The following is a 25,406-nucleotide window of genomic DNA, read 5'->3' on the forward strand; positions in this document are numbered from 1 at the left end:
TCAAGAAAGCGGTCTTCACGTCCATGTGATGTATCTCCCAACCGTTCGTTGCTGCGAGGGCTATTAAGAGCCGAATAGTTTCAATTCTTGCCACTGGTGCAAACACTTCATCGAAATCTATTCCTTCTCTTTGTACATAACCTTTTGCCACAAGTCTCGTCTTATACTTGCTCACTGTACCATCCGCCATACTTGTAGATCCACTTCAACCCTGTAGGTTTCACTCCAGCCGGTCTATCCACAAGCTCACATGTCTTGTTTCTTGTGATAGACTCCAACTCGGCCACCATCGCTTCAACCCATTCTCGTACGTGTTCAACTTCAAAATAGTTTGATGGCTCGCCATCCACTGTGAGCAACAACGTTGCACTTTCTTGATCTGCAAGTAACACATAATCATCGAGATATCTTGGTTTTGTTATAGTTCGGTCTTGTCTAGTCACTAACGGTTGACCTCCACCGTCTTGGTTTGCATTGTGATCCGCATCTTCTTCTTCTTCCTCATATTGGTTTATAGCTTCATGTTCATGATCCTCACCTTGATCATTACCTTCTTCTATGTCACCCTCATGTGGAAGTTTAAGCATGCTCGGTTCACAATCAGCTTGGTTTGTTGTAGATGCCCAGTCCCAAGCTTTCTCCTAATCGAAAATCACATCTCTACTCACCATCACCTTCCTTGTGTCTGGATCATAGAGTTTGTAAGCTTTGGAACCCGGCTCAGTTCCAAGATTGACCATACCCTTTGATCTCTCTTCCAACTTCTTCAGATAAGGACCAATGATTTTCGCATGAGCTACACAACCGAATATCTTCAAGTGCTTGATATTTGGTTTCTTCGATGTAAGGCACTCGTATGGCGTCTGATTCTTCAAGGCTTTTGTAGGAACTCTGTTGATGAGGTAAGATGAATGTCGTACAGCTTCACCCCACAAGTAGTTCGGCATCTTCATTGCCTTCAGCATACTTCTTGTCATTCCCATCAAGGTTCGGTTTCTCCTCTCCACAACACCGTTTTGTTGAGGTGTGTAAGGCGCGGTTAGGTGCCTTTTAACTCCATTCTCTTCACATAATAGATTGAACTCAGCTGAGGTAAACTCTCCTCCTCTATTGGTGCGAAAGGTTTTGATGGTTGACCATGTCTGCTTCTCTACACTCTCTTTAAACTTTTTGAATCGATCGAATACCTCACTCTTCTCCTTCAATAGCATAACCCACATATACCTAGAGAAGTCATCGATCAAGACAAAGACATACTTATTATTTGCTGGCGTTGGTGGTGTGATTGGTCCACACAAATCTCAATGCAATAACTCTAATGGCTTTGTCGCACGAAACATGGCTTTGGTCGGGAATGACTGTCTGATTTGCTTCCCTGCGAGACATGCGTTACACACGCTTTCTTTGTGTGTTACACACAGCATTCCTATGACCATCTCCTTCCTTACCATGTTGTTCATCACTCCATAGCTTATAAGTCCTAGTCGAGCATGCCACCTCCATGTAACATCTATGTCTCTGACATGTAAACACTCCGGGTAGCTTATCTCCATAGGGGTCTTGTAGAGACGGTTTGGAGATCTTGTCACACGAATTAGCAACCTTCCATGCAAATCTGTGAGCGTTAAGTATACATCTTTCATGTTAACCTCACATCCGCTCTCTGTTGCTTGCCCAAGACTCAATATATTGTGCTTCAGATCGGATATGTAGTATATGTCTTTGAGTGCCTTCTTCTCTCCAGTCTTGCACACAAGGGTAACCACACCCTTTCCTACAATGTCAACACACGATCCATCACCAAACTTTACCTTCCCTTTGGTGTTGAGATTCAAACTCGAAAAGAACTCTTTGTTCCCTGTCATGTGATTGCTCACTCCATTATCCAAATACCAGACACTTGCATTGCCTTTGTCGATATCAAGATTCTTCGGAATTACCTTATCTTCGCTCAAAAACACCACCTCGTGTACATACAGTGCATCAGCCTCTTCTGTCTCATTTAAGTTGGTTTCTTGATTTTTCTCTGTCTTCTTGGGACAGACAGTTGCGTAGTGACCAGGCTTGTCACATCTCCAACATATCAGCTTTGAACGATTCTTCTTCGAGTTGTTATCTTTGGTGTATGACACACGGTTTTGGTTGTGTGACCTACCTCGACCTCTGCATCTACTGTTCCTTCCTCTTCCTGTACCACGGGAATTCTCATAGCCCCTCTGACTATGCTCTTCATTTTTCGAAAACATCAGCTTCCCTTGGTCTTCTTTCTGAGTTTCTTCTCCTACACGCTCCTCATACGCCTTAAGCCTTCCAACTATGTCTTCAAACCCCGTCGAGTTGAGATCTAGGACTTGCTCAAGTGATGCTATGATCTGGATATACTTGTGTCTCGGAAGACCATTCAAGAACTTCTTGACCATATTGGATTCTCCTATGTTTTCTCCCAAAGGGATTGCTTTGGATGATAGGCCTGATATCTTCCCCGCGAAGTCATCGACCGTATCTGAATCATCCATCTTCAACCCATCAAACTCCGTCATCAATGTCTGAAGTCTCGCCTCCCTTACACCATCAGCTCCTAGGTGTCGAGACTTGATGGCGTTCCAGATCTCTTTTGATGCGGTTTGTTCTCCCACCTAGAGAATCAAAGTCTCTGGAACAGATTGAAACAAAAGAGCTATCGCAACATTGTTTTTCTTTTGATCATCTGAACCGGGTTCGATCGTGTCCCACACTTCATGAACACGAAGTAGAACCTTCATCCTCATCGACAAACTACATAGTTTGGTCGATGACAACATCGGACATTGGATGGATGTAGATCCAAAGTCCTTCGTGCATGGAGCCCTAGTCACGTCCGCCATCTTGCTTACGCGATCTCTTGTTCACAAGCACCAGGATCTTAAGCTACAACTTAAGCTTAGATCGAATCTCCAACCTGAGGCTCTGATACCAATTCAAATCTTTTAGAAACACAAAGAGTTATAAGAACAACTTTTCTTATTAGCTTTAGAAACTATTCAAAACTAAAGCTCTCAATATTTTTCTCTGATATCATATGGAATACCTCTCCATTAGACTTATATTTATATGAAAGACAATTCCCTTTAACACGTGGGATATGAAAAACACAAACCTAACCTAAATAGAAACTTCTTTTAACTATTTCTAAGTTTCCTTATTGTGTTTATCTTAACATATTAACACATCTAATAATATGCTAAGTTTCCACAGGTTTGGAATTATCCAACAAATTGGACATCCGAAGGAGAGAGAGAATGGATCCTATGTACCACGAAATTATTCAAATTAATTAAACAAATGAATAATATACACTCTTTAGTATCTTTTAACCAAATTTACAAGTATTATATTTTCTATCTGGAACTCCACTTGTCTGTTACACCACCAATCTGTTGCAACTGTACAAAATTCCCATGCCTGTAAATTTTTTTCCATATATTTTGTAACATTCAAAACAGTATATGGGGATCCGGAGCCAGCAAATGTGACGGTATAGTACAAGATTCTTTCCAAATAAGTATGATTTTCTCATGTTCCTTTGTCTCTTCAATAAACCTCATATATATTTCTTTATTATATCTTCTAATTTACCATTACTAGTACTATGGCTATGTGGTTCATATTTGACATTGTTATCCCCTGTGGCTGTGGTTAAGTGCGGTTTAAGGAGTACGACGTCCTGCTTAATTTACTCCCTCTCTTTTTTTTTTTTCATTTTACATATTTTTTCTCCCCATTGTGCTGTCAATTTTCTATTTATCGATGCTGGACTTTTTTTGGGCATAAAAGAGTTGTTTCTTTCCCATATTGATTTCATGTTTATCAGTTTTAACTTTAACGTTTTTATTGATTATTGTATGTTTTACGGTTTTTCTTTTATTTCCTCTCTTCATGATCTTGAGTTTAGACAGTCTTTTCAACTTTTTTTTTAATCAGGATCTTCCGTCTGGTACTTTTTTTTTGTCTGCCTTGCGGCCCTTGCCTATGATTATATTACTGTGTTCAAATGTCTTGAGCCAGTAACAAAAGTACAATTTGTTTTCAAATCCAGGATAAAAGCTTTCATAACGTCGTAATTTAATTACTAACAATAATTTAAATTTTGTCTCTAGTAAATAAATATTCTTCTGGATCCACCGGCCCTATCAAAAAAAGTTCTAACGAAACCACCGTAGTATTATTAATGAATTCTTTTAGGTCATGATTTGTTGTTATTGGAGTACCCACTTTCTTCGTCACATGTAAAATGGACATTGTAGATCTTAAATGAGTCAGTAAAAGGAAGCCAAGCCAAACACAATAGAATCCCAACATTGAGATTCTTGAAGATACGAGTCGGTCACTATCTTTTTTGTTGTCACATCATGATCATCACTGAGGAAGAATCACCTTTCTCTTGTATTTTAGTGTTTGTTGCTACTGCGCCTTTTTCTTTTTAATATTTTAAGTTCAAAGAGGCCGACAATAAAAAAACAGTTCGCAGAGAAATAAAATATTAGTCAGTACATCTCTAAGCGTGTGTTAATATTTGATTATCAACCTGATGAACGGAATATTTATCTCATGCTCTTAGCAAAAAAATATTTATCTCATGCTAAAACCGGAGCTTGATAAGAAGTTCAATATATTAATCAAAAGTAATGTAAATGTGAACCCATTTTTCCGAAATAATTAAGTCAAAAGTATATATTATAACTCGACGGTTAAAGCTACATTCGGCTGTTATTCATCATCGTTTGCGTCTGACAACGCCGTCTGCGATAACACATACCACTCAATTTGTGCAAACCTTTATATACTGCTAGTCTGCTACGGCATATCAAGTTAGTATCACAACTCACTTACAAGCTTGTTACTAGCTCGGTCTTTGCCTTTTCTCAATTCATGTGCCAAGAACAACTCATCGTCTCTCAAGAGACAAAACAAAGAAAAAAACATTTTCATTTACTCTATTATTAGTCTCACATGCAATATGATTATCCATGCTACTACTCCTATGAATGAGTCGTTGTATGCTTATCTACGTAAATGACTGTAAATAAAAAATATTAGTGTATATGTGCCCCTTAAGAAATGGTAAGGCCGAGCAGCTCAAGACGGTGATTTGTCAGTGTCTATCTTTCACAAAATGTTCATAAAACAAAACATCATATCCATTCATGCAGGAGCGCACAAAAGTTCCAACGCATTTTCAAAAATTCGTCCAACCTGCGACTACAGAAAACGTGACACTGACAAATAACGTTGATTGTGTGTTCTCCGAGTTGTTCCATCGAGTTTGACCACAAAATGAACATCGTTCTCTACCCTTTTAAGCCAATTTCCTAAATTTCTTTTTGCTAAAAGCCTCAAATCACCTTTAATCTGATATTTTTAAAAATAGAGACTGAGATAGGACAATAAAATACCTTTGTTTGGCGGAGAAACTTGAAAATTCAAAGGTTGTTGATGATTTCCTGATGACCTTATTACCGAAACAACTAAACAATATATATAAAAAAAAAGCAATCTATTATGGGATCGTTATCTAGTTATTAATACTTAGGATAATGACGTTATTGATAAGTCCAAATATGTTATTGATAAGGACAAATAGTTTGTTGTGGCTTAGTTAAACCGTCATACAAGTTGTATAAGTATCGTATGTTTACAAGTTCAATAAAACAAGTCAGTTCGATACATTATTCTACATGGTATCAGAGCTAAAGATCTCTTTAAACACATAAAATTTTCTTTCTTATTCAATAGTTCATAGTCTTGAACTGATTAATCGCTGAACTGATTAATCGCCTGTGACGATGGGTGACAAAGACTCTCGAAGTTTGGGAGTTATAGGATCGGTTGTGAAACCTGGTGATTCACCCTATACTCTTTATAGTTCAGATAATCCTGGTGCAAAAATAACACAGGTTATGCTGAATGGTGATAACTATAATCTCTGGGCAAACGAAATGGTGAATGCTTTGCAAGCCAAGAGGAAGATTGGTTTCATTAATGGAACCGTGGAGAAGCCGTCCAGTGATGGACCTGATTATGAGAGTTGGGTGGCAGTCAACTCAATGGTGATAGGGTGGATAAGGTCTTCGATTGATCCCAAGATGAAATCCTCTGTAACTTTTGTATCAAAGGCGAGCCAGTTGTGGTCTAGCTTGAAGCAGCGATTCTCGGTTGGGAATAAAGTCCGTATTCCCATAGTGATACCATAATACAATCAAAGTCTGTCGGTATCAAATCAGATATGCCAATTTGTCATAGTTTTGAAATGCGAGGAGAAGCCGGTGAGCATAAGACGATTTGAATAAATATGGATATGTAGTTTCTAGATTTGCTTAAGTAATCTTGAATTGGGTCATTAATTACTCTAACGCAACAGATAACGTGCACGCCTTTTTCTATATAAACTTCAAACCTCTATCAACGCGTTTACTATTTTGCATGCAACTACTCCATGTGCCAAGTCATTTCAATTCGTGATATATTGATTGTACACACGTAAGGTAAAACTACATCTCCTCTTTTTTGTCAACAAAACTTTTTTTTTTTTGGCATCTATTAAATATACTCTCTGTTCCTTGTTCCTGAAAGTATGATTTTTTGGGGAGTTTTTCCTTGTTCCAAGTATTTTGTGTAATAATATTAATGTTTTTTCATTTAAAATTAACTAAGTCAATGCTTATTCATGAGAACTTCTTAAATGCTTTATGGGTAAAAGATAATTTTTTGGAAATATTCTTGTGTTCACCCCCTATGGTGAACCTCTAAATTCACCAACCAATAGTGTTTGAGTATTTGATATTTGATATCTTTTAAAAAAGGAAACAAAATTAAATTTCCAAATAAGATTATATTTTTTAAATAAAACAATAAAATACATAAAATTAGTTACAAAAAATAAATAAATAAATATTGTTAAACCGTTAGCAAAATAGTAAATCCTATACCCTAAATCCTAAACTCCAAACCCTAAATTATAAACCTTAAATCTTGGATAAACCGTAAACCATTGGAAAATTTTAAACCCTAAATCATACATTAAAAACTAAATCTTAATAACACTAAACCCTAAACCCTAATCACTAAACCCTGAACCCTTGGATAAATCATAAACTCTAAATCAAAAATATTTAAAATTAAACCCTAGAGTTTATGATTTATCCAAGGGTTCAGAGTTTACCCAAGGGTTTAGGGTTTAGTGATTAGGATTTAGGGTTTAGTGTTATTAAAATTTAGTTTTTAATGTATGATTTAGGGTTTAAGATTTTCCAACTGTTTAGAGTTTATCCAAAGTTTAAGGTTTAACATTTAGGGCTTAGGGTTTAGGATGTAGGGTATAGGGTTTAGTATTTTGCTGAAAACTTAACAATATTAATTAATTTATTTTTTGTAACTATTTTTATGTATTTTTATTATTTTATTTTAAAAATATAATATAATTTGGATATTCAATTTTATTTCCTTTTTTAAAAGATATCAAATATCAAATACTCAAACACTATTGGATGGTGAACCTAGAGGTTACCCGGGTGAACCCAAGAATTTCTCATTTTTTTGGGTAACGTTAAGGTTCTTACCAACTTCAATTTATTCTTTATAGTTTCCTTTCTTTATGAATTTCAAAGAAAAAAAATTAAAAAAAATACCAAAAATAATGAAACAAAAAGAAGAGGAAAACGTGAAAACAAAAATTAAACCAGAAGCAAGAATCTTCAAAGGTGAATCAAAAGATGTCTACAAGATAAAATCATACACCGCCCAAGAACTGGATTTAAACAAGGCGTACTATGATGAAGAGGAGCTTCATCCCAAAAAGAAGATGGAACCTAATGTGATGGATCTGCTTAAAATTTACTTGCCTAAGTATTTTTAACATTTTGTTTTTCTGATTTTCTTTTAAGTTTGCTTTCTTTCTCTCTATAACTAAATAATTTGTCTTGTTTTGATTTAAGTCTCTAAGACCTTTGATGTTGTTTGTTTTCATGACGCTATAAGAAAGACTATGTAACATGGAAGAAAGATGATAATTTGGCTCCATTCTAAAATTCTACTTTTGGGTCCTTTCTAAATTTTACAAAGGATAGTTGGCTCCATTCTAAAATTTTGACTTTAATTGTACGAATAGTTTGGCTTCATGTTTGAAGTTTTTAACCAAAATTGAAATGATTTCTTACTAACTTACATTTAATGTTCAAGAATATGAAGAGGTGAGAAGGTGTGTGTAAATTGATTAAACTACAACAGATTTCATAGCAAAAATATCTATACATTAAAGACAAAAATTAGACAAAAAGTGCATTAATTATTTCTTAATCTACGTAAAAACTCCAAAAAATCCTATATTCAGAAACAGAAAGAGTATTAAACAAAGCATCATACAAAGGATAAGCCATATTAGGCCCAAACAACTTAACAAACACCACAACAACCCAACAAGGCCCACATAAAACACATAACACACCAAAAAATACAGCCCAGAGAAGGCCCAACCGAAACCCCCATGAAGGAACACACGTACACGCCACGTGTAATGAAAAGAAGAGGAGAAAGACACACGTCGAGCAGAAGGAAAGCCGCCTCAGTTTCTCCGCCGAATCGAGTTTTATGCCGAAGAGATTCATCGATGCCAACGAAACCACTGGAATACCTACCGGGAACATGGTTACTATCATCAAGCCACCATCTTCAAAGCTTATCCTTCATCTTCTGTGTTCTAAGTATCGGAGAGCATCAATCGACTGTTCGAGAGCTCATCCAACCCCGTACGCCACAAACACAAAAGAAGAAAGCATCACACAGATCCAAATCACCATCTCTCGGAGAACTTCATAATCCATCGACGAGATCTCCTCTGCCACATCCAAACCATCCAATCCAAAGTACCGAAACTTTCACAATCTGCAATAAAGCCAAATTTTAGAGAAACATACACCTTCGTTTTTAAACGGATACAAGACGACAGGGCTATGGTCAAGAGCCGGCGGCGCAGAGCATAAAAAGCCTCCACCCTCGGAATCACCAAAATCGGATGATTCAACCGAAAAGGTCGCAAACCACCGAAGTCAAAGCCGGCTACACCGTGTCGAAGAGACCACCGTGTACCAGAAACTACGATACAGATCAAGTAGAAAGAAGATACGAGGGAACCACCGCAAGTTCTCTTTCTCTCTCATCATTCTTATGAGAGAAGGGAGAGACTCTACCATTCCCGAGAATTTATTTTTTTGTCAACAAAACCATTTTACTCTTCTCCAAAGTATTATTTAAATTAGTTTTTTTTATATACGACAAGTGAAGTCTGAGACACTTGACTTTTTTTGTTAACGGTGATTAAGAAATCAGTTAGGTATAAATATATTAATATTTAGTACCTCTACACACAATTATTCTTGCAATTATTTTGTATTTAAGCTTATATATTTTCTTAATATCCACCATGGAAAACATGTATATTTTCTTCGGTCAGTGGGTTAAATTATGTTTTTTGGACAAAACCGTACATTGATATTTTAAGAGGAAAATTTTGAAATGAGTTTTCTTATCTTTAAGCGACTATATATTGAATTAAAGAATTTTTTTTTAAACGGTCTAGATGGTTAATCAATTATACTAAATATATAACAATAGTATAGCTAGTTAGTTTATGCAACACGTATTCATAAATGTATCTAGACATTATCGTATATAAATAGTGCATCACAAATTTTCAATCTGTTCCCCAGTAAATTAAGAAAGGATAATTAACAACCACTAAGTGAAAAATAAAATTGATAAAGATAATTAGTGACATAACTCTTTAAAGTTTAAAATATCATACGAACGAGCTAGAAAGCCAACAAGAGCATGTATATTTTTTGTTTTATATTTTTTTAGAAATTTAATTTTTATATTTGTGTTTTTTTTTGTATAATATTTCTTTTAAATAATTAATAAGAATTAATAAGAACTATTTTACTCTTCTCCAGAGTATTATTTAAATTAGGTTTTTTATATACTTTTAGAAATTTAATTTTTTATATTTGTGTTTTTTTTATAATATTTCTTTTAAATAATTAATAAAAAAATTTAATAATTATATTAAAATAGCTGGACCACACATATATCATGATCCTATTTTAATAAAATAGATACGACGGAGCCAGAAAGCCAACAAAAAAGTCAAATGAAAAAGAAAAAAGACAAAAATAGCACTAAATCAAGTTTTTGTTCCGAAACTATCACTCAAAGTCAAAAATCACAAAAATAGCACTTAATGTTTTATCAAAAGTCACAAACTTAAGGTTTAGAGTTAAGGGGTGGGGTTTAGGATTTAGGGTTTAGGGTTTAGGGTTTAGAGTTTAGGGTTTAGAGTTTTGGGTTTAGGGTTTAGGGTTTAGAGTTTAGGGTTTTGGGTTTAGAGTTGAGAAATGAGGTTTTGGGGGTAAGATTTCAAAGTTTGAAAAATAAAAAAATTGAAATTTTCAAAGGATAAACTCAGAAATGTGCTATTTTGGTCATTTTAGTTTTTGAGTGCTATTTTTGTGATATAAACTTAGAAATGTGCTATTTTGGAGATTTGCCTAATGAAAAAGACCCGAATAATAAATTTAAGAGTTCAAATATAAAAGAAACATATATACAATTGATAAAAAAAATACGAATAGAAACGTGACACAAAAGAAAAGATGGAAGCTGACCTCTGCCTTTCCTTCCTCCATTATTCAAGCAATATAAATAAGCTTTTCTTTCGACTCTGTCTTCTTCAAATCGAAGCAACAAAGCATATCTTTTTCCGCAAATACTCAAAAAACACCTTATAGCAAAACATTCCTGAGGGAGAGAAACTGATCAAGATGACTATGTCCGAGAACCAAAGAAATCTTGAAGCTGGGTTGTTACTGAACAAGAACCGAAACGACATCAACGAGTGTCGTATCACTGTGGCTGTACTCTTCAGTACTTTCGTTGCTGTTTGTGGCTCTTTCTGCTTTGGTTGTGCGGTTAGTCAAATTCCTTTTTATTTTGTCTGGGTTCAAAACAATAAGAACAAATAGTTCATATCCAAAAAAAAAAAGTGATTATGCTTATTATAATTTGTATATATAGATTTAACAAAGAACGTTAAATATTACAGGCGGGTTATTCATCAATGGCTCAAACTGGGATCATAAATGATTTAGGCCTCTCTGTTGCACAAGTAAGAAAGCAAAACCATTTCATGATTCTTCTTCGCTCATAGTATAGCTTATATACCTATACGTTTTTGCTTACATTTGTCTCTTCTTTACTTCAGTACTCGATGTTTGGGTCTAGCATGACTTTCGGAGGGATGTTTGGTGCCATATTCAGTGGGAAAGTGGCAGATCTCATCGGTAGAAAAGGGGTAATTTTAAACTTACCATCTCGACTTTCAGTAATTTTATTACTATCTCTCTACTCGCAGTAATTTTAAACTTTATTTTCTTTGTTCTTTAAAAACAAAAAACAGACAATGTGGTTTGGTCAAGTTTTCTGCATCGCCGGTTGGCTTGCAATAGCATTTGCACAGAACACGATTTGGCTAGACGCTGGAAGATTTTCCACAGGATTTGCAGTTGGCTTATTCAGCTACGTGGTAATTATTCTTTTACTATCTTGTTTCTTTATATAAAAGTTAGTTTTTTATTATAAATTTAAACTGACACTGGTTGAACTCTGTTGCAATCAGATACCAGTTTATATCGCAGAAATAACACCAAAACATGTTCGAGGAGCATTTGTATTTGCTAATCAGGTAAATTCAAAATAATTAGGGAGTAATGAAAATTTAGCCAGAAAACATTTTAATACTAATGATCTTAAAATTTCTTTAAACGTTTCTTACAGCTGATGCAAAGTTGTGGGTGTTCATTATTCTATGTCATTGGAAACTTTATTCATTGGCGTAATTTAGCCTTAATCGGTAAGCCTAATTGCATTCAAACCCTTCTTTCTACCAGTTTATGTGATGGGAGAAGAAGAATGATTTATCGGTTTCTTTTCTCAGGTCTGATTCCATGTATTTTGCAAGTTGTGACTTTGTTCATCATTCCAGAGTCCCCTAGATTACTGGTATGTGTTTAGAGCTTAATGAACCCTTTTTAAAAGTCTTTTATCTTTTTAGGAAAACATGTGAAGTGATGATTACAATTTGGTGGTGTGTAGGGAAAATGGGGACGTGAAAAAGAATGTAGAGCTTCATTGCAGCTTCTCCGTGGAGATGATGCTGATGTCTCTGAAGAAGCCAACACTATCAAAGTATTACTTACTACAGTACATCTCGGTTTTCAAATACTTGTTGTTTCAACTCAATAAGTGACTAATAATTAAATCCCACGTCAGGAAACCATGGCGTTGTTTGATCAAGGACCAAAATCTAGGGTTATGGATTTGTTCCAGAGGAGATATGCTCCATCACTTGTTGTAAGTTTAATCTAAAACGTTTTGTAGTGAAGATAACGTTTTTTTTTTGCTTTCTCCGTTGCCGTTTACTGAAAGTTTATGACGTTTTCTTCATAGATTGGTGTGGGGCTAATGCTTCTGCAACAGCTCTCTGGAAGCTCAGGGATTATGTTCTATGTCGGTAGCGTATTTGATAAAGGAGGTAAATAGAAATAAAAGACAAACTCTGTTTTGTATGCAACAATCTTCATTTAGAGTAACAAATCTTTTTTATTCTTGACAGGATTTCCAAAAAGCATCGGCTCAATGATTCTTGCAGTGATCATGGTATGTCTTTGCACATAGTAGTTTCATTCTATTCTTAAATAAACCTTCCAAGGACTACACTTAACTAGGCATCATGTGTTCTTTTTTGTAGATACCAAAATCTATACTGGGTGTGATTTTGGTCGAGAAAATGGGACGAAGGCCGCTTCTACTGGTAAACTTTTGCTATATTTTCAGATCAAATGTGAAATGAAGCAAAAGAGTCATTTTTTTTTAACATAATGTTTTGATTACAGGTATCTACTACTGGAATGTGCCTTTTCAGCTTGTTCCTTGCATTTTCCTTCAGCTTTCGGGTAAAATTAACATCATTTACCAAAGCATGACATACAAACTTTGAATCTAATCTGTTATATTTATTATATATATGTTTTCTTCTTGGACAGTCATATGGCATGCTAGATGAGCTCACTCCAATCTTCACATGTATCGGTGTTGTGGTACGTATAAAATCATTTTCGACATAGAACAAGCAACTAAAAAACACTATGCTCGTTGTATAAAATTGATCTGATTTTAACATTATGTTTCTTTTAAAAAAACAGGGTTTTCTCTCTTCATTTGCCATAGGCATGGGAGGCTTGCCATGGATCATCATGTCTGAGGTATAAACCAACATTAACTTCTTTCAAGAAACTCCTCCTCAAAGTCAATAAGCTCTAAACATATAAAACATTTTCAATTTTGCAGATTTTCCCAATGAATGTTAAAGTTTCAGCTGGTACTCTTGTTACCCTAGCCAACTGGTCCTTTAGTTGGATTGTAGCTTTCGCCTACAACTTCATGATAGAGTGGAACGCATCAGGTATTATATGGTCAATTAAAGCACTTTTTCAAAATGTTTACATTTTTTTTTGGTGTAAAAAATGTTTACACTTTATTAGAACATTCCTTTAATTTTTGAGGCTTACTATTTTTCAGGAACGTTCTTGATCTTCTTTAGTATATGTGCTGCGGGTATAGCTTTTATTTATGCGATGGTACCCGAAACAAAAGGAAGAACACTTGAAGATATACAAGCTTCTCTTACAGATTTTGTACACTGAGTTTGAGATTTACATGTTCATTGTTATTTTTCTTTTCTTTTTACTCAAGGGGGTGGGGTGGGGGGGGGGGGGGGGGGGGGGGGGGGGGGGGGAGGTTTATAGTTGTTTCCTCATTTTGTACAATAGAGAGAAGAGATCACTTGGGAGAAAAGCTTAGATCTCTATGTTACTCAGCTACTCCCATTTATGTATAGTATTGTCTCACTTACAGTAAAAAAAAAAATTTAATAAAATTATTTCAGTTACTTTTATTTTTGTAGTTTTCACAATACAGTAAATTTAGGGCCGATGTAAACTTCCCCAATAACATTCAACTAGGTAATAACCTGCGGCTTGCGCGGAATGTGATTATTAGTTTCGTTATTTTTCTAATAAGGAGACATTAATCTGTTTAATCTGGATATCGGTTCGGATTTAGGTTGTTTTTTGGTTTTTAATCTCCTAAAATATAACTATCATTTTAAATTAATATTTATTGGGTTTGTTCGGTTAAAATGTTTGATGTTTGTGTTTTTTCCTGATAATCAAAAATTACTATTATTTATTTGTTTTCATGTTATGAATCTTAGATAGTCGTGATGTCGAACCAATGGTTTCATATTATAGTTTCTAAATGGATGATAGTTAAAAAAAAAAAAAATTATTAAGACAAATCATTTTACTACAATTTGGTCGATAGTGAAAGAAGCATTAAGAAAAAGAATATTTTAATTTCAAAAAAAATTTAGATATTTCAGTTGTGGTAAATACTTAGTTATAAGGTGCTCACGTCAATGTGCACATGTATGTGTATGTAAAAGTATATAAAGATGGTTGATAAATATATAAAGATACGGTTTATTAATATTAAATGATATTTTTGCAAAATAATACATGAAAAATAAAATTTTTAAAATGAAATTATTTAAAAATAAAAATATTTTAAAATTTATATAAACTATAATATATAACTTATATATAATTCTTTAAATATATGTATATATATATGAATATAACAGATCAAATTAGATATCCGTTCCTATAAATATTGATATTTGTGATTTGCTTTTTTTTTTTACGGATATTGCATTTTAGTATTTGATTTGCTTCGTAGAGTAACGAACATCCGAATTTTTCGGTTCGAATCAAAACGGATAATGAATCGAATCAAAATTTATGAATAATTTGTCTAGCACTATTCGTAAACAGTAAAAATAACGTAAATAAGAACCATGCATGTGAGTTTTATATTAAAAAAACGTAAAATACATAGTGTGAACATATTTATGTAGAGTTTGGCTGAGAAACTCTCTACATGTGACATGTGTGCATTTTAATGTGAACACATTTATTACAATGCTTCTACACGTCATATATGTCCAGTTTAGTGTGAACGCATTTATTACAATGCTTCTCTTTTAATATATAACTAGAGTTGGATCCGCACGTCCGCGCAGGTATATATTTTTACCATATACAAATAATCCTAAATATTCAGTTCTCGGTTAGGTTTCAGCTAATTTCTTTTGGTTCCTCGGTTCTAGAGATTAAAGATCCGTTAGGGTATTTATAAAGTTCCATTCGGTTCCAGTTTTTCAGTTAATTTGGTTGAAAAGTAAAAAAACTGACTTTTCAGATGAAATATCAGATTTTTTCGTTTTTTCAGATAAAAATTCGGATAATTCAAATAATTTTAAATATTATGGATAAAAAGTATTCAAAATTTTGGGTAATTTGACTTGTAAGCAATTTTTTAATTATTTGATTATTTGAACTAAATATATTTTATATTTTATAAATATATAAATTATATTGTAGAAAATCGAGTATATACATTTAATTTTCGGTTTGGTTTCGGTTCGGTTCAGTTTTTTTTGGTTTTAGAGATATAAAATCCATTATTATAATTGATATGATCCAAACTCGAACGAAATCTTGTTTTTTGGTTTTGCACGGTTCGGTTCGGTCGGTTCGGCTCTTCGGTTCAGAGTAAATGTGTCAATGCCTAATTACAAAAAATCAATAGTTTATATATATTTTTAATATTATAGATATATAAAACTTACCATATTATATGTTTGCTTATATATATATATATATATATATATATATATATATTTGTACAATATAAAAATAGTATTTATAAATACTGAATAAATAAATAGAAATATTTATCACTTTATATATATATATAATTATTGATTGAGCTTCATTCACTTTATATATATCTATATATAAAGTGTTGTTTTTATTTGTAAATATTTAAAAACAGGAATATATAAAGTGAACGAATGTATTGAAAACAGAAAATATGTTTATGAATATACATTCCTTTTATTGTTAAATTGTTAAAGTCTTAATAAACAGAATATTCTTTTTATACAAGCCAAACGTGTGATTTGCAAATTCTGAAAACAGAATATATATACAGATTGTGTTAGTAAGATTGCTATTGTTTTATTTATGATGATTGCTCTTAAATAGGAATTTTTTTTGGAATGTTATTGATTTTAGGAAAATACCGAATTTCGTTTTGATTTTTTGCACCGAAAAATATCTTTTGAGACTAACTAACCAAATTTAGTATGTTAAATATATTTTGCATTTTATACAAACCTCTTTGATATAGAATCTTATATTTACTTCTCTTTCTTTAGGTCTTGTTTTTATATAAGCAGAAACCTGCTTTTGAAGGTCCAGCTTTCACTCAATAATGTTTCGTACATGTTTTAGAGAAACCTGGAAAAAATATACAATTATAACAAAAACATGAACCAAAATATGTAATTGATTTAGTGGTATACATGAAAAAAAACTACTTAGATGAGGAAGAGTTCCTCGATAATTACACGCTTGATTAATCATGATATATTGGATCAAATTTATGTGGTAGGTCTTACACGATTGGTGTATAATAGTAGTTTATTGAATTTTGTATAACTTGGATTTGGTTCTGCAGACTAACATAAACCAATGTATTATGTATTATATTGTTAATGCAAAACGTCATTTTGGGTTAAATCTTTAAATTTAATTAAGCTGGTTTAGCAATGTTGTTAAATGACTATATTAATGGCCAGTGACACAAACTTGTAATTTTTTAGAAAAAATTAGAGTTATTTTAAATTTGTACTTCAGTTTTAATAGATGAGATGGATTGTTTTGTAAAGCTTGTTCCATATTTCTGGCATTATTCATGTGATTTTATTATATAGCAAGGTATTAATTTCTTTTTAGAATTAAAACTTTGAATTTTTCTTTTTTGATTTGTTAACCCTCAACATAAGTCAGCTAACGATGTGCCAACCACACACCCGTGACAGGCTGAGTGCATAATTTGCATACACCATAAGGATCAGTCCTTCGAAAGTTTAACTACCCTACTGACGTTTTAATAATCTTGTCTTAATTTCTTTTTGTCTAAACTATTGGATTTCAAATCTTACGTAATTATTTCTCACAAGCGGTATCTTATTATATATACTGTTATTATTAAACTGTCGTGGTTGGCAACTTGCACGTCTTCACTCTTCAGCATTATTTGTGAAGCAGAGCCACTTTGGAAAGATATGTAAATATATTAATAATTCGGAAAGGAACAAAGCGAGCATGTGGGAATGATCTCATGAATCACCTTTTCTTCTGTTTCCATGATCTCGTCGATTGGTTGTTGTTTTTTAATTAGAAAGTTGTTCTAGAAATCGCTAATCGAATAGACAGTCACAGTATAGTCCAGTCACTTAATCACTGACTAGTCAATGCCTCTTTTCAAAGTAAAACCTTAATTCCATAATTTTTGTTTCTTCTAAGGTCCAACATGATACATAACGTTCGATCTTGTTAGTAGAAGTTAAAAGAATAAACCAAAGTTGAAGATGAACTAACTCAAAAGTATTGGTAAAATTGTTAAGCAAATATATTTAAAAAATACTCAGTTGGGAACAAACTAGTCAACTAGTTGGTAGATTACTTTCCATAATCGCGTCGCGTACTGTATACGTAAAACTGCATAGTTTGCTAAAGTCAGTAAAATAGTGAATTATGATAGGCTCTGTTATTCAATGGCTGGACAAAAACTAAAATGGGTCTATAAATGTGTGAGCTTAAAAGCCCAATTATATAGACAAAATATATTTGGTAAGAAAATGGAGCAAAAGAAAGATATGGGCCATAGATTACAGGCCACAACATTCTTTAATAACCCGTTGAACACTAAGTCAATTGGAACTTGGAACTATGTTATGCCTTGAGTAGAATTGGATACTCTCTATTACAAAGTTTTCCGATCACTTTCTTTTAATCAAAAGGGATAAAAGGACGTGTATTATTAGTTCCTATAGCCCAGCATGAAGCTTTTTTTACATTCTTGTTTAACGCCTTTATGGCGAATAGATCACAAGGGACCCATATCAACAACTATGCAATATAATTTGGTAGATAATTTAATGTTTATGTATATAAATCAGGTAGATTTGTATAGATTCTTAATGAATTTTGTTTAGCAAAAAAAGAATTGAAATGGATCAACTTCAAAGCTGTGTTCCTTGGATGTATATAAAGAATAGTCAAATGTTTGAATTTTTTTTAAAAAGTGGTCGACTACGAAAATAAAACTAAAAAGTGATATATATATTGATAACGACATATATATTTCTCTCTTTGAGCACTACACTGACTCCCATTATTCTACCAAAGATATTTATACTTTTCTGACAAACTGTATTTTCTGTATAAAAATTAAATTCTCTTAAATCAATTATTTTCATTTTTATTAAGTATATTTACATATTGACAAAAGAAGTATATAAAATCTATATGTCACAAATAGGCATAAACACTAATTTTTATTTTTGACATGCATGTATAATCATATAACTTAGGTATATAGAGATAAACTGAAAACTATCACTTTACAATACATAGAAGTATAAGCAAAATAGAAAGTAGAAATTAAACCAATAGTAGTCAAGGTTCAGTGTAGATGAATGAATCTAGACAAAGCAAAAATTAATATCTCAAAAGTTTCAAAATAGTGTGCTTTTGAGCCGGCTTCTCAAATGGCTTCTGACGTACTATAGAAAAAATGATATATCCACTAGTCCAAGTAGATAAGAATCCAATCCTCAATTTGCATACGAACCTTTCGAGAAACTTCCAAGTCCTCTCACAAGCAACAACTCTACTTTCTCTTTTATATACCAAATCCTCCTAACAAAGAGAGGACAAAAAATCAAAGAACGATTGTTTTGAAAATGGAGCGACAAACAAGCATGGAGAAAGGGTTACTGAATAAGAGCTTAAGCATACGAGAACGTGAGAGAAAGTTCCGTAACGAAGATGTTTTCTTAGAAACCGGATTATCGAGGAAATCCCCGAGAGAGCTTATCAAGAAAGCTCAAGACGACGATGGTGAATGTCGTGTTACCGCCTCTGTTTTCCTCAGCACCTTTGTTGCCGTCTCTGGCTCCTTCTGTTCCGGTTGTGGCGTAAGTCATCGATTTCATACCCGGTTTAACTATAAACCATCCGGTTTTGCTGCTCTGAACCAGCTTAACTGATTTGGATGTATTGGTTTTTGTAGGCGGGTTTTTCATCGGGTGCTCAATCAGGGATTACCAAAGATTTATCTCTCTCAGTTGCTGAGGTAACCTATAATTAAATATGCTATTTTCGAAATTTTAATATAAACAATTTTCAAGTGTGACTTCTAAGTTGACCCCTCTTCACTGATCATGCAGTACTCAATGTTCGGGTCTATTTTGACACTAGGAGGTTTGATTGGTGCAATATTCAGCGGTAAAGTCGCTGATGTCCTGGGAAGAAAGCGGGTGAGTTATTAGATTACACATGTTTTAATTTATTTTGTCGACTCTCGTTGTTTGGTTGAACCGGTTCCCAACTACCGAACCGGTCCTTACATACCTTTTTCTACTATTTTCTGAAAATAAACAGATGATGTTGTTTTGCGAAGCCTTCTGCGTTACAGGCTGGCTTGCGATAGCATTGGCTAAGGTTTGTTTCTCTCGTCTACTTGTTGCTTGCCCTTATTTATCTTTATTGTTTATTTCTGAATTTTATTAGAATTAAATTTATTCTTATAATCATATTTTGAAACGAAGGACGCATTGTGGCTGGACTGTGGAAGATTGTTACTTGGAATCGGCATTGGTTTATTTAGCTACGTGGTAATTTATACCATTCTAAATTTATTTTCACCTCAAATGAAAATTACTTAAATGATGAGTTAATGATACAAAGTTCTGTGTGTTCGTGTAGATCCCGGTCTATGTAGCCGAAATCGCACCGAAACATGTCCGTGGTTCGTTTGTGTTCGCCAATCAAGTACGTTAACTGAGTTTATTTGTTGGTCCGGTTTATGTTATAACCAAATTGATCAAACCGGTCCAACCTAATTTGGTCCAGCGTTATATTTTGAAAAATAACATACATTCTTGTTTATAAAATACGTACAGCTGATGCAAAATTGCGGCATTGCGCTCTTCTTCATCATTGGCAATTTCGTTCCATGGCGATTATTAGCAATAGTCGGTACGATATTAAAAACTTATAAGAGAATGTATATATCATACCGGCTTAATTTTAACAATGTGCTTTTTATGTTTCCAGGGTTTGTGCCATGTGTGCTCCACGTTTCTTGCATATTTTTCATTCCCGAGTCTCCCAGATGGCTAGTAAGTTTATTTATGTTTGCATATGCATGCATGGTTTTGGTTTCGGTTAACTTAACCAATCACACTGGTTTGGAAATTTGTTTGGAGAGTTTTTAAACTTGTTATATATATATGACAGGCGAAAAAAGGTCGCGATAAAGATTGCCGAACTGCTTTGCAATGTCTAAGAGGACCTGACGTCGACATTTCTCGTGAAGCAAACACAATCAGAGTATGAAATTTCTATTACGAAAAAAAACTACGATGAAACAGTATTGGTTTTCAAATTCAACATTTTTCGTTTGCAGGATACCATAGAAATGTCTGAAGTCGATGGTGAAACTAGAATGTCTGAATTGTTTCGGAGACGATATGCATATCCGTTATTTGTAAGTGTTGACCTAACAAAAACTACTTTCTAATGATATGTGACTGTTTTCAATTATTTTTTTTAAAAACATGATAGTTAACATATATGTTTGTATACAGATCGGAGTTGGCTTAATGTTTTTGCAACAATTGAGCGGGAGCGCCGGTGTAACCTATTATGCAAGTAGCCTCTTCCAAAAAGGAGGTAACTTAGTTTTCATACATATACACTTTGACAACATGTGCAAATAGCTCATTCCAAATTACAAAACTAACATACATAGTTTACTTTCAGGATTTCCAAGTGCTGTTGGCACATCTGTAATAGCCACGATGATGGTAAGTTTTCAAGATATAATTTTATTTACTTTATTTACAAGAGAAATTCCAATATGAAAAATGAATTTATTCTTCTATCATTTTTAGGTTCCGAAAGCAATGCTGGGAACAATCATAGTCGATAAACTGGGGAGGAGAACGCTCCTAATGGTTAGATCTACTTTAAACTCAATCAAGTGATATTAAGTATGAATTTGTCTTCATTCCATTAGAAATAAAATATTTTTCTATTTACAGGCTTCTTGTGCTGCGATGGGGTTAAGTGCTTTGCTCTTAAGTGTTTCCTACGGTTTCCAGGTAGTTTTAAGCCTGCCATATTCATATAAATACGTATATGAATTGAATATAATATTTTGTGACAGTATTGTATATGTAGTTAATATGCAATCTTTTAAGCTAATTATTGTCGTTGTTAAATATGGAGCAGTCATTTGGAATTCTCCCAGATCTCACTCCAATCTTCACTTGCATCGGCGTATTGGTAACAACCTTAAAACCTTTTTTTTTTACAAAATTACCATAACAAACAGATGACAATGTTTTAGTTGTATCTTTAATTCTTTGGATGAACTCCTTTCATTGCGGCTGATTAGTTGTCGTTAACGTTGGTGGTTTTATTTATGAAATGTATAGGGTCACACTGTGACATTTGCGTTGGGAATGGGAGGACTACCGTGGATTATAATGGCTGAGGTATTCCAACATTTATATTTCATGTGACTTAGCTTGAATCCGCCGAATGTGTGTTGGGAGTTAGTTTTGTGAATCTAATTAATAAGAAATTATTTCGTTTGCAGATATTTCCCATGAATGTGAAAGTGTCAGCTGGAACCTTAGTTACCGTGACTAATTGGCTGTTTGGTTGGATTGTCACTTATACTTTCAATTTCATGCTGGAATGGAATGCATCAGGTACATACGTAAATATAATCATACAAACACATAACAACAATAATTAGTTACCGTTATTTACTATTATGAATAAGTTGTCACTGATTGTATTTTTTGTTCATTTTTCAAGGGATGTTCTTCATCTTCTCAATGGTCTCAGCCTTTTCGATTGTGTTTGTATACTTTCTGGTACCAGAGACCAAAGGCCGATCACTTGAAGAAATACAAGCATTGTTCTCCAACTCTGTACAATAATTTTTGTTCTGTGTAAAATGATCATCGTATTAATCGATTATTGTAATTAAAGAGAAAAAATCGATTATTATGATTTTGTGAGTTTTAATGAGATATTTGTGTGGGTCGAGTTTTGTATGGGAAAGTGGCAACAATAATTTGTATATGTAATTGTTTGGAAAACAATTCATGGTTTGATTACTTAGAAACGACTTTTTAGTCGGAAAGTATTCCAAACTCAGGTTTACATGGTGGATCGTAACAGATGATCGGTTCATCCTTGACATTAGTCGGAAGGTATTCCAAACTCGGGTCAGTGTGGTAGCCAGTCCACTCTGTAGAACTAAGTGCGTTCTTCCCGAGGCCGGCCGGATCAACCAATAAGGTTTATAAAAAAAAAAATGACTATGGAAATAAAGATAGGCTTAAATATAAATTCGTTTGATAATGAAAAGACAAGTAAAGATAATACGAAAACTAGCCAAGTTGCGTCTTAAACGCTATCGTACGAACACGTGAATTACATTACATACGCATCATGCAAGAATAATGTTGAAAAGAGTAGTTGTTGTCTTCCGTAAACATTGAAATCATCCAGTTCCACTTGGACAACTATATACAACTCCGCTTTTGCAAAATATTTTCTTATAAAAATTCTCCACTTGACCTACAAATTAGTATTACCAACCAAAACTATTAGTAGTAAATAGTCAAATGAGTTAAGTTCAACAATAAAACCATATTGTCAACTTTGAGCTAAGTCTTACACCCAAAAGAACTTTCTAAGTTCTAATCAATGGGAAACGGAGTGGGATCATAAACATAATAGTAGCCGTCTTCTTGAGATCGTGGTCTCAAATGGTGGGCTCTCAATTTTGACAAGGAGGCATAAATAATAATCGATCTCTCCACTATAAAACCAAAACATAATTAAGCTAAAATCACAAAGGTAGATAGAATAAAATGGGGACCGACAAAAAGATGCTTCCAAAACGCATCATACTCATGCGCCACGGCGAGTCAGCCGGCAACATCGACCAAGGGGCTTACGCAACCACGCCCGACCACAAGATCCCTCTGACCGAAGAAGGACGAGCGCAGGCACGTGAGGCCGGTAGGAAGATGAGAGCCCTGATCTCAGCTCAAAGCGGCGGCGCGTGCGGAGAGAATTGGCGCGTATACTTTTACGTGTCCCCGTACGAGAGGACGAGGACAACGCTGAGGGAAGTAGGGAAAGCGTTCTCGAGGCGGCGCGTGATAGGAGTGAGGGAGGAGTGTAGGATCAGAGAACAAGATTTTGGGAATTTTCAAGTGGAAGAGAGGATGAGAGTTGTCAAGGAGACGAGGGAACGTTTTGGAAGATTCTTTTACCGTTTCCCGGAGGGTGAATCTGCTTCCGACGTCTATGATCGTGTTTCAAGTAAGTTCAGCCTCTCTAGCGGAATATTCAGATAGCTAATATTAATATCTCCACATAATTGTTTTTCATTCCAAAACTATATTAATATTTGAAATATCATTTTTTTTTTCTTAGAAAACTTGTGTTGGATATTTCTGGTATGAAGATCAGGATAATTCAAATAATAAAATCACTACAGTAATTGGCATTACCAGATGGTTTAAGTAATTTAAAATCTTTTTTAAAAGTTTGCATTAGTTGATATAATTTGGTCGGCTCTACTTTCAAGACTTTTGACTTTGACTCTTGAGAAAAAGAAGACGTACTTTGATTGATCTTCGAGTTTGTTGATTATGCTGCCAATTTACTGGTTTTCCATATTGAAAATGATATTATAATGTTACGTTACATAAAATCAAGTATCTTTATGTTTGACCTCATTGGAAAGGTTTCTTGGAGTCTTTGTGGAGAGACGTGGACATGAATAGGCATCAAGTGGATCCATCCAGTGAATTAAACCTAGTGATCGTATCCCATGGGCTGACATCTCGTGTGTTTCTAATGAAATGGTTCAAGTGGACGGTGGAAGAGTTCGAGCGGTTGAACAACTTAGGGAACTGCGAATTCAGAGTGATGGAGTTAGGTGCGGGAGGAGAGTACACTTTTGGGATACACCACACTGAAGAAGAGATGTTGGCTTGGGGCATGTCTAAAGGTATGATTGATGATCAAATGGTTCGTGTTAATGGTTCTCGTGAAACATTGAACGATTGTTGTACATTGCAACTCGACGAGTATTTGGATTTGTTAGATGTGACTGACGACGAAGAATGATGCTGATTATTTGTATGTACATTCATTGCTATTGGAAAAAAAACTAGTAGTTATCTCATTTGTTGTTTGGTTTCATCACTTGTAAATCAAGTTTAGTAGTATTGAAATTACATTTTCGTATAATAAAAAAATGAAGTGATATTTTCTAAAGAAAACACATGTAATAGTTCCTCAAAACTAGGAAAGTCAAATAGGTTGATCCGTCCCGTCCCGTCCCGTACCGCAGCGGGCTCGTCTTCGAGCGGGTCACGGCGGGCCAGGTCCGCGCGGGCTGCGTTCCTTAAAATGGCTGACCAAACCCGTACCGCAAAACATGTAGGTCTTTGCGGATCAGCCCGCGGGACATAGAATTACAAACAAACATATGGCTCATGAACGCTTCAAGATATGATTCAATGCCCTTTATCAGTTTCATGACGAGTGAGTTTAGTTGATGATTGAATTGGATAAGGCAATACACTTGTTAGTTGAAGATTTTAGTTGGATCAAAACACTAGTTTATTTACTTTTGCTAGCCTTCAAACATTTTAAAAATAAACAATACTTTAGTTGCTGAATCCAAATATTATAACTCATAAGTTTATAACAAATGCTTTAGTTTTCTGAATCCAAAATTATATAAAACCAACACCAAATCAAAGATGCTAATCCCAAAAATAAATAAAAAGAAAACACCAATCACACTTCTTATTCTTCATCTTTATCACCAACAAACGACAAAAAGATAGAAATTTCTCTTCTTCACCATCAACTTCATCTTCTGCAAATAAGAATAATAGAAGTGAGTTAAAGATATATTGAAACCTAAAACTCCAAAATGTATGATAGTGTGAACAAATACATATAGGCAAAACTATGAAGAACCCATTGCGGGAACTAGATCTTCTTCTTCGGTGGAAA

General features: G+C 34.1%; 3 protein-coding genes across 3 annotated transcripts; all 3 read left to right on the top strand.

Moving 5' to 3' along the window:
* The first annotated feature begins 10,747 nt into the window (after positions 1-10,747).
* On the top strand, positions 10,748-13,852 carry LOC106412950 (sugar transporter ESL1-like). The gene is made up of 17 exons (XM_048757905.1): positions 10,748-10,997; positions 11,132-11,194; positions 11,291-11,380; positions 11,486-11,611; positions 11,705-11,770; positions 11,863-11,938; positions 12,023-12,087; positions 12,181-12,273; positions 12,358-12,438; positions 12,535-12,619; positions 12,701-12,744; positions 12,836-12,898; positions 12,981-13,040; positions 13,131-13,184; positions 13,290-13,349; positions 13,435-13,549; positions 13,666-13,852. Exons 1-17 carry the CDS (start codon positions 10,851-10,853, stop codon positions 13,788-13,790), a joined length of 1,413 nt encoding a protein of 470 aa, XP_048613862.1. The 5' UTR covers positions 10,748-10,850; the 3' UTR covers positions 13,791-13,852.
* A 5,028-nt stretch (positions 13,853-18,880) lies between these two features.
* Positions 18,881-22,474, top strand: LOC106415257 (sugar transporter ERD6). Its single transcript, XM_013855912.3, has 18 exons — positions 18,881-19,255; positions 19,351-19,413; positions 19,508-19,597; positions 19,722-19,781; positions 19,889-19,954; positions 20,046-20,111; positions 20,243-20,318; positions 20,397-20,461; positions 20,580-20,672; positions 20,749-20,829; positions 20,930-21,014; positions 21,105-21,148; positions 21,236-21,298; positions 21,386-21,445; positions 21,576-21,629; positions 21,782-21,841; positions 21,946-22,060; positions 22,170-22,474. Exons 1-18 carry the CDS (start codon positions 19,022-19,024, stop codon positions 22,292-22,294), a joined length of 1,500 nt encoding a protein of 499 aa, XP_013711366.1. The 5' UTR covers positions 18,881-19,021; the 3' UTR covers positions 22,295-22,474.
* A 287-nt stretch (positions 22,475-22,761) lies between these two features.
* Positions 22,762-24,661, top strand: LOC106415258 (phosphoglycerate mutase-like protein AT74H). Its single transcript, XM_013855913.3, has 2 exons — positions 22,762-23,693; positions 24,121-24,661. Exons 1-2 carry the CDS (start codon positions 23,237-23,239, stop codon positions 24,504-24,506), a joined length of 843 nt encoding a protein of 280 aa, XP_013711367.2. The 5' UTR covers positions 22,762-23,236; the 3' UTR covers positions 24,507-24,661.
* Positions 24,662-25,406: the final 745 nt, after the last annotated feature.

The sequence above is a fragment of the Brassica napus genome, chromosome C5, assembly GCF_020379485.1.
Source record: "Brassica napus cultivar Da-Ae chromosome C5, Da-Ae, whole genome shotgun sequence".
Classification (NCBI taxonomy): domain Eukaryota; kingdom Viridiplantae; phylum Streptophyta; class Magnoliopsida; order Brassicales; family Brassicaceae; genus Brassica; species Brassica napus.